The 14,207-nt window shown below is 39.3% G+C and overlaps 1 protein-coding gene across 2 annotated transcripts; it reads left to right on the plus strand.

Annotated features, from left to right (window-relative positions):
• Positions 1-452: 452 nt before the first annotated feature.
• On the plus strand, positions 453-14,180 carry tmem125a (transmembrane protein 125a). 2 transcript variants are annotated; one of them, XM_088927664.1, is made up of 4 exons: positions 453-880; positions 6,202-6,733; positions 7,449-7,678; positions 8,969-14,180. In XM_088927664.1, exon 4 carries the CDS (start codon positions 9,008-9,010, stop codon positions 9,671-9,673), a length of 666 nt encoding a protein of 221 aa, XP_088783790.1. In that variant the 5' UTR covers positions 453-880; positions 6,202-6,733; positions 7,449-7,678; positions 8,969-9,007; the 3' UTR covers positions 9,674-14,180. The 2 variants fall into 2 exon arrangements, with proteins under 2 accessions (XP_088783790.1, XP_088783789.1); XM_088927663.1 differs by lacking the exon at positions 7,449-7,678 and having other exon boundaries at positions 6,202-7,390.
• Positions 14,181-14,207: the final 27 nt, after the last annotated feature.

The raw sequence follows: 14,207 nt of genomic DNA on the forward strand, positions 1-14,207 counted from the left end.
TAATACACACAAGTACTGTATGAACCTGTGAATTCATGTGGCAGCAGACTTATTCCTATAACTAAAATAATGAGTTATACACGGACATGATAGTAAATGTAAAAGATGTTACCCATTACTATCAATCAATATTTTGTTATCTACGTAAGGTATTTTCTTTGCAATGCACAGCAACAAGTATCAGTGAAAATTATCCACCGGCAGAAGGCAAGGTTTAGACGTAAATAAAATAATTGCTGGATTGCTGCATTATTACTGACACAGAAAGAGTTAATTCCTCTGAGTTTGCTGTTCGGAGGGGTGTAAAAGAACAGATAAGAGTAGCAGAATTGTTGTGACTGTTTTAATGACAGGCGGCTACTGCATCTCGATTCTTATGCCATTAATAACTAACTGAAGAAAACCTCTGACGTTCATGAATCACAACCTTTGGAAACATGAAACTCAGGCTCTATGGGACAAGCTGGGGAAACAGGATAAGAAGGCAACATATCTAGATTTCCTCCTGCTGAGATGAAAAAATATTTTTTGATAACAGAACAAACCTGCCCTACGGGACGCTGGTGAAAGGTCAGCATGAACGAGATCCTTTCTATCCCATCGTCCAAGCCACACCTGATACAGGAAAAGTCTGTTTGCAGTCTCCGTACACCTGCAATACAATTCCGGTGAGCGCTGTCATTTGCGTTAGCAAGCTTTATGAATGAGTGGTAAATACGGAGAGTTTTAGCCAGGAAGATGACCCATCTATCATACAGCATACTGTAGTGTAAAACGTCAGGCAGTAGGATCTCAAGACTAAGAAGTGTCATGATCGACGCGAAATTGATACGAGGAAGAGGCTGTTAGGATTACACCTGCCTGCGTCGTAACAAAACAGGTAAGAACTTTCTTAAACTACCACATCTTACATGTTACTTCATGTACCGGTATCCGTGTAGATATCTGATCATACCAGAGATCACTTTCCCCAAAAGACTTGGGTGGTGCATGTGAAGTGCAGGCGTCTATACTGTAGCTCCACTGTTCTGAGACTTGAGAGTTCTGGAGATGTTCAGTGTTACGCTCTAACTTTTCCTCCATCTTTCAACTTCAGGTTTCCTATACCACAGCTCTCCCGTTTGCAGAAGAAAAAAAAACATGCGTGGTAGTGGGACTATGTATGTTGCATTTCGTTCACTAAGGTGTGAAAAAACAAAATAATTGTCTGTATAACAGCATTTAACAGTATTGCTGTAGATGTTAGGCAACGACAATCGACTGAGAGCCCTGTGTTAAAATAACTGTTCCTCGTTTTGTCAAAATATGGTAAGCCGGTAGTATAATTGAAATATGCAGATGTATTTATTATTGGTAAATGCTTGTCGTATGACACTGGAACATTCCTTATTCCGCTGTGCTTGTATTGTTCAGCGCTTCCGCAAAAGGCGAGGAAACGACACGCATTCTCAAACCGATTGTAAACCTATGGCTAAATATGGGGTTACCACGTGTTGAGAACACGGAATAGAATTAAAATTTGTTGTCTGGTTTTGAAAACTTTTATTCTTCAAAGAGGTGGTCAATGTTTAAAATCGGTAAACTGGGATGTGCGACTGAAGTAACAACTACGTGATCATTACCTGTACGTGAAACCTGAAAAAAACTGACATACTAAGTGAAACCACAGAATATGATTTTAATTAACTGTTGCGTTGTTTTGATGTATTAGCTAATTAGATTTATTAAAATAAATTCGTTTTCTTTGTGTTTTTGATATGTTTAACTGAAGTATTTGCATTTCACATCTGTACTGATCTTGCCTTTTGCAAAGGTCTTTGATTAATGTTATTACGATTTATATAGAGGAAACCTGTTCTTAAGCACACTACATAATAAAATGGTCTAATGCCATATATTGTACATCACATTTGTAAATGTGATAGCAGCTGTAGAATTCTTCGACAGCTGCGATTTGTGAAGAACTCAGTGTCTTGTTTCTCTTACAAATCCTATCATGACCATACGATTTTCACTTAACATATTTTAAGAATACTATAAGTTATCCCGTTCAATTTAGCTTAATTTGTACATTTAAGGAGGTTTTGGTTTAACGATCACAATTTGTTTTATGCATTTCCACAGTTTCGGTGATTGAATAACCTAAGCGAGGCATGAAGCGAGTTTTGCATTGAGCTATTCAGGAGTTTTTAGAACTATTCATATTGTTTCACCGTATTTATAACTAAATGTATTTGCTTAAGGATTTGTGTTTTTGCCATTAGCTGTACGCACAGTATGTAATAATACAGGGCTGGCCAGACTTGGTCCTGGAGTCACAGTGCAGCAGCTCTACTAATTATCCTTAAAAACTCAATTATAACAAGAAGTTATAACAAGTATCATATTTTGTTCAAATAATTGAAATGAAATATAAAACGTTGCAAAACTTAACTAAATGGATGCTGTTAACTCTAAAATACTTTTTTGGAAGGTTTATTTGTGGGACTGAAAAATTATGAGCACTGTAAAATTAACCTGTGTGCAGTAAAAGGACTCTGCTCCTAACAACCCTTAACACTTGTAGGCACATGTCTGGGTATTATTGAGGCTGTGGAGTTTTCTTCCTAAAGAAATAATCGCATTGGCATAGAACAATTAGCTATAAACAAGACTGCACCTTTTTACTCAATGGTATAATATACTTCCTTTCAGATCTTTTCAGTCAGTAAATCTTAACACCTGTAGTCAGTTAGCTTTTGAGAAGTAATTATAATTAATTTTATAGCCTTTTGCTAAAATACAGTACTGTTTTGACACAACCACAGCAACATATACAACCTTGATAAACACACAACTTGTTTAATTTGACACAAAAGCAAATTACAGTCTGAATTTAAATCCATCACACTCTTCACAGCTTTATTCATAACAAGCAAGAATTAAACTCCTGAGATTAGCTGTCGTGTTCACATATTGACAAAGCTACATCTCTTACATTAAAGAATAATACAAATCCCATTAATAAAACCCAAACCAATTAAAATAGTTTATCCTATAAGAAACAAAACATAGTGTTAGATAACAATTAAAAATAGGTGTAATCCACCATATTTTCCCAGTTTGTGTTGTGTATTGCTTGCATTTTTGATAGGAAGTGACAACTTCTGATATGGTGTAATTATGAGGCTCAAAAGTTGTATAATAATAATAATTGCTTACACTTATATAGCGCTTTTCTGGACACTCCACTCAAAGCGCTTTACAGGTAATGGGGACTCTCCTCTACCACCACCAATGTGCAGCATCCACCTGGATGATGCGACGGCAGCCATAGTGCACCAGAACGCTCACCTGGGGAGGAGAACAGAGTAATGAAGCCAATTCATAGATGGGGATTATTAGGAGGACATGATTGATAAGGGCAATGGGAAATTTGGCCAGGACACCCCTACTCTTTTCGAGAAACACCCTGGGATTTTTAACAACCACAGAGAGTCAGGACCTCGGTTTTACTTCTCATCCAAAGGCAGCACCTGTTTACAGTATAGTGTCCCCGTCACTATACTGGGGTATTAGGACCCACATGGACCACAGGGTGAACACCCCCTGCTGGCCCCACTAACACCTCTTCCAGCAGCAACCTTAGTTTTTCCCAGGAGGTCTCCCATCCAGGTACTGACCAGGCTCACACCTGCTTAGCTTCAGTGGGTTGCCAGTTGTGAGTTGCAGGGTGATATGGCTGCTGGCTATAGGACTTCCCTAAGGGATAGTGTCCCTCCCAGTTTTGATTTCTGTGTTCCAGAGGGAGCCTGTGCCAAATTTGGGATCCTTTGTCAGCAGCATTACACTTTGGATAAGAAATGGACTAGCTCAGCTTTGTGAGGTCTGGCATCGGCCCAAGTTGTATCCAGGCCATCTGGTTGTTGGTGGAAGCAGTTAACAAGCTCTAATTGTCCTTTTGATACCAGAAATATCAACCTGTGATTGCCAATTTATATGGAGATCTGATGGCATTGTATTTGTTCTTGATTAATTTTATTATTATGGGCTTAGTAAACAACCATTACCGAGGGCAACTTACAATATGAAACATTTCATTTAAGCGTAGGAAGGAACAATTGTGCAGGTGCACTAACGTCAGAAAGTGGCACACAAATGACATAGTAAAAACTGAACCAACATACAGAGCACTTACATAAACACCCTGTCGGTTTGTATTCCATCTTTTGGTTGGTACTGTAAGTAGCAAGTTACATTACACATCTGAGAGAAAGCATTATTCCTACAAACATTTAGTGTTTGGAAAGAAGTGATGTGAATGTCAAAAATTCTAACTTATGTGTATATGATTACATGCATAGATAGCTACATTATATAGAGCTCTGCCCCTCTAGAGTTTTGTGTGCTTAATGGAGCTACCACATTATGGTACGCCACTGTCCCTTTCATTTTCAATTACATGTATTCATTCAGCAGACACATTTGTCCAAAGTGTCTTATAGTCACATCCAGTCAAGATGCAAATGGAACAACCTTACAAATGGTGCATAGCAGTCACATAAAACAATAAAGCAGTAAGTGCTTCGCCAGAAGTGATCAGTGAGCACAGCTCAGGCAATGACACAAATATATTACGCAGCATAAAGGGCCTCTGTTCTGAGGAACTTGGACCAATGCCATTTCAGTATCAGGTAGTAAGGAACTCCTATTTCTGTCAAAAAAGATTTGAATATGCTGTGTGCTTTAGACTAGTGTGCATGGAGGAATAAGCAAGCAGGCTTCATCGAGTTAGTGCTGACGTGCTGGGGGATGAGCATTTTAATTGGTGAACTAATTAGTGTTGTAGTACAGCAGCTGTGCTCTTGGAGCTCTAGACTGGGACTTTGGGTCCTGCTGAAAATTCAAACACTGTTACCTGTTAGAGAATCAATGTAGAAAATTACATATGTAAAAGATCTATCGTAGAAATATTGTAACGCATACAGCCGACATTACAGGTTGTGTGAGCCGGCTTACCAGTGCGGTGACGTCAGTGCCCTTCCCTGTGAATAGAAGGCACCTCAGCGGGCGGGCTGAGGGGAGATTTCCCTTTAGCTCAACTGGCTCGGTCCCTGTAGAGTGACGCTGGAGGCCTGGGTTCGAGTCCCCAGTGGTGGGGGGCCGACCTGAGGCAGCAGCGGCGAGGGCGCATACCCACGTGAACCCGAGAGCACTAGAATATATTAAGTATGAAAACATTTCTATGCATGATTATCTGTCATAGAAATGTACACAAGAAAGTGAACACTGATGCATTTACTGTATCTCTTGCATAGGATCAAATTTACTTGATAAATCCCATGATTCTGTAAGCATGTTTGTAACTGATGGCAGTGTTTTCTTTCAAAAAGCATATAAGTACAATTTCTAGAAAGCCTTATGCCTGTCTTACTCTTACAAAAGCATTTGAGACATTATTGGTCTATCAATAACAGACAGGAAAATCACACCAGGCTCAAGTACAGTATGTTTGCCTCATTCACATTTTTGGATCACTAACAATTGTCAAAGGCATAAAGCTCAAACAAGTGAGAAAAATCCCAAGAGGGAGGAGAGAGTAGTGTCCTGCATTGCTCAAATCTCCTTTGCTCTACTGAAGAGATCGAATTCCTTAAAAATAGCAGAAGCAATAAGGAAAGAGCAGAGAGTGAGAAGCATTTCTTTTTTGGTTCTGCGATTCTTAGCTGATTTGCCTTATTTCAGAAAGAATACTGTATACAGGTACACCAGGCCAGTATCTTCAGACATGGTAGTTCATATTTATAACGTGTCTACTCATCTATAGCTGATCAAGCCTTTCGAGGTTGCTCGTTCTTTCTCCTAAGTAGGTTTTAGATTTAAAAGAAACAACTGGACCCAGAATAATGCAGCTCTGTTACCATGACATAAGTTTGGGCATGTCTTATGACATAAGACAGACACTGCCGTTCTGTTTCAATTCTGCCATTCTGTTTCTGTTTCATCGCACCCTGTGTGAGATCACTTACCCATACGCAAAATACAGCACTCCTGTACCAGCCGATATTCTCTGAACGCTGTGTTGCGGAGTTTGCTGTTCCAGTGCTGGCTAGTCATGTTTTCCCACCCTATGAGATCTCTTCTACAATTGAGAGCCTTTGTCCCTTTTAAATGAAAGTTATTTTTGTGGATCTGATTCTGTCATTTTCCTTGGCTGTGCAGGGGACCCGAGAGGATCTGTGATGGCGGCAAGGCTGCGATTTCTCTCATTGTTCTCCACAAGTGGGCACGGAGTGGCAGAGAGCATGGGCAAGCTGTGACAGGACCGGGCCATGCCTGGGCAGAGCAGCTGCTGAATAAAGCCATTGAAGTTCAGACAGCGCTGCCTCCCTGTCCCACCCCAGCACACACAAACACACGGCCATCAGCCGGGTCTGTCATACAGACACTGTCCCCAGATCCCTGTCTCATCTTCAATGGCAGCGCAGACACTTGGCACAGACACCTCCAGCAACGATGCCAGCCTGGAGAGCTCCTCTGCTCCCCTGGTGTGAAGACAACAGCATGAAGAGGGACAAACCAGAAAAGGAAAAAAAGAACAAGTACTTTCTGCAAAGGGAGATCATTGCGGACCCAAGTCCTGCATCTTGCTTTCAAAGCCTGTTTTAGGGAAGCACGAGAAACTGATGGATGTGTCACTGTCACGGAAGCCATTTTTTTAAAACGATATAAATACGCTTACGGATTGCACGAAGTGAGGGAAAAAAAAGAGAACTTGCTTGGCTGAAATATACACCAGATTCTTGATGCTCTTTGGTCTATTTTTGTGTTCTAGCACAGCCTTCATGAATTATTTAAATAACAGCCTTTATCCGATTGTGTGAAGCCAATCTTAACGATGGTGGTAATCCGACAGATTGGAGTGCACAGTGTGAGGCTTAAATTAAAACAAGACTTGAGTGAGAAGAGAACCATATCGAATATAAAATCTAAAGGCAGAGGCCTTCCTTTCACTACCCATGGGTTTAATGCTAACATTATTCTGGCAGAGTGTTAATAAGATATAAAGATTTATTTCACCTACTAATACACAGTCTGTGTTTCGGTTTGCTGGCTTCCTAGTTGTGAGAATTATCCTTTAATTGATGGGACTTTAAAAAAAAACAATTGATACAAGGCTTTCCACTGAGGAGCCAGTGAGATAGGAGGGTCCATTTTCTATTTTGTATCACAGGGAACGTAATGACACATTTGGTGATGTTGCACATTGTTATAATTTATGTTTGAAAAAATTAAAATTGGATGCTGACTTCCAGGAGACAATACTCAGTGGAGTGAGGCACAGTTGCTCACACTTCTTTTCCAGGGTTGAGGAGCAACTCACAAAGAAAGCCTACAAGGGAGTTTCCAGGTATTTAAATCTGCTTTCCTTACGGACACTAATCCTGCCCTCCTCTCTCTGTCTGCAGTACTCTACAGTAACCCACCTGCCCCCCACAGCTTGATGGTCAGGATGAAATCAAGCAAAGCTCAGCAGAGACACACACCTGAAGCTGGAGAGCAATGCTTTATAGTAGTACTGTACTGTAAAGGAACAAGTAATAGGTTTATTCCATGCTGAAAAAAAGAAGAAAGAGAACACAACGTTTCGGCCGTCGAGCCTTCTTCAGGTGTGAGAGAGACAGGGCAGTAGGCAAAGGTAAAGTAGCGGGAGAACAAAGGTTGGGAGGGAGGAGGAGTGAGAGGCGGGAGCAGGGGACAGAAAGAGAGGCCAATCAAGAGGTGTGAAGTCAGAATGGGTGCAAAGAGGTGTGAAATGAAACTTCCAATGAATGGAGAAAATTTAAAAGAACAGTAGTCTGTCGTTAAGGGAAGGGAGAATGTGTGATCCTAGCTGCAGAATAAGAGTACTGTACTGTATTCTAGCTCTACTAGAATACTCGAATACTCGAGTACTCTACTGTATTCTTAGAAGAGTACTGTACTGTATTCTAGCTTCACTGAATTAGGGGGTGTATTGCAGACTGCATTTCACTGAACTTTTAACATCATAAAAACCCTATTAGTAGTTGCAATAACTGCTAATTATCGTGCACAAGGTACAGTACATGCAATGACACATTTGAATTCAGTGCACTGTAGGTCAATGACCTGTAGCTGCTTAGTCTAATTGAAAAGAAAAATCAACAACAAACCCTAGCAAAATAATGCATCTCAAACAAAATGAAAATTATATCAAGGACATACTGTATGTGAATATATAAGACATTGAATATTTCTTCTTGCATGGGCTTTCATTTATAAGTAATTCAACACTAAAAATTAAAAAAAAGAATAAATTTGGCTGAAATAGGTTGCAATATACAATAGGCTTAGATATTCTTTTGATGTCATGTGCAATTACTGTTTTATTTTTCAATTCAGAAATGCATTTCTAATTTTTGTGCTTGTATGATAAAGTGTTTTTGCAAATCACAGCAGGGAGTTATTTTTATAACTTTGATAGTGAACACACCGACAGAAATGTCTGTAAAATTACGCTAAAGGTTATCAAGGTAAAAGCATTAAAACCTGCATTTGTGGCAGAGATGTTTAATCATTTTTAAGACCAGATTTCTTTAAACTTCATAAAGAAGTACAAAAGTGCAGGTTGTGAGCATTATTGGGTTTTAAACCATTTTAATTGTTAGTGTTTTATTGAGAGAATTGTTTGTATTAATATGTTTTTTTGTGCTTTAATAATTCAAAAATAATTTGACTATATTGGCAGTATCGGAAACTTTTACAAATTTTACATGTCCGATAATTCAAAACAGAATATCGCCAGTTCAGGGTTTAATTATAGATATTTCTTGGTGAATAAGACCCAGATTGTTTTACCCCTGGAGGATTAGAATGTGATAAGAGGTGTTAAATACAGAACAGGAGTGGGACTGTAGAGAATCCAGTGACAGGGACTCACCAGGCTGTGCATCTGGCTCTTTGGAAGGTGCTGTGGCGTGGCAGTGCAGACAGCAGGCAGGGCAAAATGCCTGAGATGGATGACCTCTCTCCTCCACGGAGCCAGGTGGACCCGGCCCAGATCCAGAGGAACGTCCTGGAGGAGCAGGTGGAGCTGTGGTGGTTCCGGGAGCCCCGCAAGTCCATCCTGTGCTACTGCGCCTCTCTGGTGCTGATCCTGGGCTGTGGCCTAGGGGGCGTGGCGCTTTTGTCCACCACCACCAGCTTGTCCAGCGAGTGGAGACTGGGTGTGGGCATGGCCCTCTGCTTGCTGGCCCTGGCCGTGCTCCTCAAGCAGTTGCTGAGCTCCGCCATCCAGGACATGAACTGCGTGCGCAGCCGCCAGCGCATCGAGATGCTGAAGAGTGGGGGTTTCTCCGACCTGCTGGTCATCCTGCTCACCGGGATGGCACTGGTGATCTGTGGGATCGTCCTGCTCAACCTTGCCCTTGCCAGCGGGATGCCCAGGCCTGGGCTCACCCTGAATGACATGTTCATCTCAGGGGTTGTCCTCGCTGCTGCAGGGTGCGTGACTGTCTTGTCCTTGGCAGGGTACTGCATTGGGGTTTTTATCCTCAACAGGACAGGTGCTGGCCAGAGACTGCGGGACAGGGGTGTCAGGATCTTTACCATCTCTGGACAGATGGGTGAAACACAGAGAGAAACCACTTCCAGCATGGCCAACCTAATCTAGTATGATCCCAGCAAAAGGGAAATACTGTGGGCTGAAGGGAGAAGCTGAAAGGTTTAGTATGTGTCATAGTTTTCTAAAATGTCCTATAACTGTGATTGAAAAGGGAAGATGTTCTGTGCTCAGGTAAGTCATGACAGGAGGACTGTGAATAGGTGATCTGTGAGACTCAAGGAACTGTAAGAAGAAACACCAGCATGAAGGAATTATACTGAAAACAGTTGGTGTTTTTACAATAGCAGATACAGTAGCACATTACAAAACATGCTTTTAAAAACATAAATTCATACTGATCTCACCAAATGAAAGCAGATTTTCGCACCGAGAACAGGTTTGAAGAAAGCTGCAAATCTGCAAAGAATTCCACTAAAAAATTACTTGAATGAGAAAAAAAGTCTGGCTATCTGTCTCTTTGATTATCTTAACCTGTCTAGTTATTTGTCTGCTGTTGTACACATCTCTTTCTACCTATCAGTCTTCTACCTATCAGCCTTCTTTCTGAAGCTAATTGATCATCCATCCATTTCTTGAAGAAGCCAGGGTATCGGCCATCAACATGGTTGAACACCTTGTTCCAGAGCACTGCAACCCTTTGGGTTAAGACATGCATTCTGTTTTAAGTTTTAAATGCACCTCCATTTGTGTCCTCTGGTTTGTGTTTTACTGTTGATTCTGAGGAAGTCCATAGGATTGGCTTCATCAGTGCCTTTGAGGACATGTGTAGTACTGTATAAGTATATGTAATACAATAATACTTGAATGCGATCTACTCAGTCCTGCCTGTTCAGTTCTTTCAGTCTGTCATGGTAAGACATTCCTTTGAGCCTTGCTGCAGTATTGTAAATGTGATCTTACTCTTATGTTGTACAGTTTTAACATAACATCCCTGTGGTTAAATTCTGTGGTTATCTTATTGCTATAGTGATGATCCTCTAGTTTAGTTATAATTTTTTTTTCTATAATCTTGCAATGTAATAGAGACGTATTGGTCTATAAGAGTTTTGTCCCCCTGTTTTTGGTGAGCACCCTATTAGGAAGTCTCTAGTCAGTAGGTATTACTCCATCTTAAGAGACTACTTTGTCTATTAATAACATTTCGTGTATCATTATAATTAAGAGAATACAATCAGGACCTGAAGAGCATCTTAGGTACTTCTAAAGCTTGTAACACGTCTTTGTCTTCTATGCTGAAATTATTTAATATACAGTATAACTTTGTCTTTCTTGAGGCATGTAGTCTCTTCCTTTCGTTTTAAACATCTAAATGAAATATTTAATGTTAGCTATTTCTCTGTCATCATCTAACATATTACCATCTTTATCTCTGAGAAGCTCTACTTAATCTTTTGTTGTTCTCTTGCTGTTGTAATATTTATTTGTATTTTCTGTCTTTTAGCCCTTTTACAAATTATATTAATTTTACATAACTAGGGCAAGTTATTTTTAAATGCTTTATATAGTGCTTTCTTTCTCCTTATATACTTGTTGGCTACTGCTTGTCTGATTTTGATTTGCTTACTCAAATAATAAAGTTTCCATGGTAAAGGCAGCATATCTTTAAGCTGTTGCCAGACATTTTCTACTGATTCTAGTCTATCCTCTTCCTATCCCATTCTACTTCTGTTAAGCTCTGTTTTATTCTTTCAGTCTGCTTTCCCGAGTAGGAAATCTTTGTTTTGGACTCCTGTACACTCTTAAAGTATACTTCAAAGAACACCATATTATAATCATAGATCTCCAGTGGACCTCTGTGATCTCTATTCTCCACCCTGTCTTGATTGTTTGAAAAGACTAAATCAATACAAGCATTCCATGTAGTAGGTGTTCTGAGAAAGTGATTAAGAAAGCAGTCATTGGCCAGATCATTTCAATTTCAGCAGCTGACTTTGTCAGTTTTTATTTTTCTTTGTGAGTAAAGGTACTTCTCCCATGAGAAGGGCTTCAGTTTGGTTCATATACATGAGCTAATCACACAAGCCATTTTAATGACATTTTAAAGGATGTTCATATAACATTAAATTATATAATATCAAATGTTTTAACTTGTCAGGATTTCAGAATGATTTAATCTGATTTAATCCGATTCCTTCCTTTCTGAAATGTTTGCATTCTTGAGAGCAATTTCCTGAGGTACATGTTAAGAATTTTAAAAATCTTAAAGTGTTCCTGCCGTTACAAAGGTGAAACTTGTTCTTCCTAAAAAAGACTCAAATAACGATACATCTAATCTAATTATACAGTGGTTTAGAAAAGATATTCAGTACATGCTCAATAAAGTAAACAACTGGCAAAAATCGGGGACCAATTTGTACATATAACCAGTGTTTTTTTGCAGTCACATCAGTTACTTTCCATGACATAATTTGCCCTTTCATGAGTGGCCAATCTATTTTGCCTCCCAAAAAATGGATCTATTACATTTACAATATACAGTCCTTCAGACTGCATATTTTTGGAAAATGTCCCAATTAAGATTAAATCTTATAGAAATCCTGACAGACCATTTAGTATTATATTTATAGCCCGAGTCATTTAAGCCATTCAACCTCATGAGAAGAACTTTGTCACTGAAAACATGTCATAACTCCAACCAAATCTAAGGTATGTGAAGATATATAATCTTAACAGTCTCTTGTGATGTTTTATAGAAAATGTCTGAAACTTTTTTTTTCTGAAGAAATGCTTGTACTGTTTGTTTTATTTCTGAAATTAATAATGATTTATGACACAATTACAAATAAATAATAAGAAATTGCTTCACAGGAGTCTATTGATCATGCTACAGAATGTCAATTTAAAATTCTGAAAAAAAGAACATTGTGAATGCATAGTGAGTGATTTTTTTATCCCTGAACAACTTTTATTCCTTACCTGTCTCAGCAATTTCGTACTGTACTTGAACTTGATTTGTACTTAGGCATGAGTAATGTCACTGGACTTCTCTGTTTACAGACTGAATTTTTACTTCAATTGTGTCTGATGTTGTTTAATACAACTTATTTTAAAATTAAAACTTTAATCTGTAACAAAGACAAAATATCCCTTATTTTAATGCTGGAAACCAAGCTCCAAATTAAAGCATCTTTTGTGTGGTGAAAATATAAAGGCGTTATTTGCAAGCTCTAATATAGGATTTCTAATGATGAAAGATGCCCCTGTATATTAGTTTTATTTATTTGTATCTTGTCAATTTTTGTACTGATGTTTGTATAAAGCACATGAAAAAAAATCATTCAGCTTTTTGCTTTGAGATGGTGATATTCTATAAAAAAAGGAAAATGAAACTGAAGGGTTTTATATTTAATGTTGAAATCAAATCCTTTCCCTCCTTTCACTCCTTTGCCCGGCTAGTTTGGAAATTAAATGTCAAAACTGATGACCAGGTTATTCACAAACATACCTTTTTTAATGTCCCTTAACATAAAGACTTGACTATCCTCTGGTGTTGCTCTCAGATCGTTAGACCTGCTGTTGTAGTTTACTGCCCAACAAACTCCTAAATAGGATCCTGCCAGATGCTGTTTTCAGACAAAAACCACCTATTTGGATATGATATTACTTTTCTGTGACTTATGGCAGACAGCTTGAAACCCCAATAAAACAAAAGGGATTGTGCCCAAGGGCTACGTAATCCTGCCTTTTGACACAGCCAGTGCTGTTCCAGCACACTGTAAAGTGAGCTAGGAGCAGGGGCAGGAAGTCTGTACTGGGTGACACCAGCTCTCCACAGTCACAGCTCTCCCTTTGTTTGTGCTCTGCGCTGTCTATTGTCACCAAGAGACCGATGACTCACATGTCGAAGCAGATAAACACAGACCTAGGGACAAGTGTGTACACACAAACACAATTGAGATTTTCACTTGTGTTGTAAAAGGCCCCATACAGGCAGCTGACTCCTCAAGGTAAAAAGGCTGAAAGACCAGGAGCGGTGCCTCAGAAGAACAAACCAGAAAATCAATCCAACACGTTCCCCTTCCTGTTATTTTTACCCTATTTTCTCCCCCCCTCCTCTTAAAAATGAATTAAGGAATTTAAAAAAATGATGTTCTTTGAAAAACGGCATTTCCAATTCAACTACATTTTTGAAGCTGGTATAGCTCTGTGTATTCAGCTATGCCACCACGTTTTTTTGATCGATTGTATTTCCTTATGTTTCTCAAGTTCTGTTTGCCAAACACATAGGGAACATTCTTTGATTTGCTCCAGTCACACTCCATTCTGCTTTTTCAGATACTGCTCTATGGGCATGAACGAGCTCTTTCTCTTGGGCAGCAGTGTGGATTTGCTTTTTGGACTCGTGGGCTCAAATCCCAGGTGGGACACAGGTGTTACAGCTTCAGCTACAGAGTCAGATACCTCACTTTAATTGCTCCAGTATATGCCCTGCTATATGTATGGATACTGTGCAAGTCATCACTGGAAATGAGAATTTGTTCTTAACTGACCTGTGTGGTAAAATAAAAAAATATCAGAAGTAATATTTGGCACAGTGCTCTGGCACACTCTGTTGTTTTTAATATGGTTCACTTTCCTATTA

This window comes from Atractosteus spatula, chromosome 11 (assembly GCF_055471065.1).
Source record: "Atractosteus spatula isolate fAtrSpa1 chromosome 11, fAtrSpa1.hap1, whole genome shotgun sequence".
Taxonomy (NCBI): Eukaryota; Metazoa; Chordata; class Actinopteri; order Semionotiformes; family Lepisosteidae; genus Atractosteus; species Atractosteus spatula.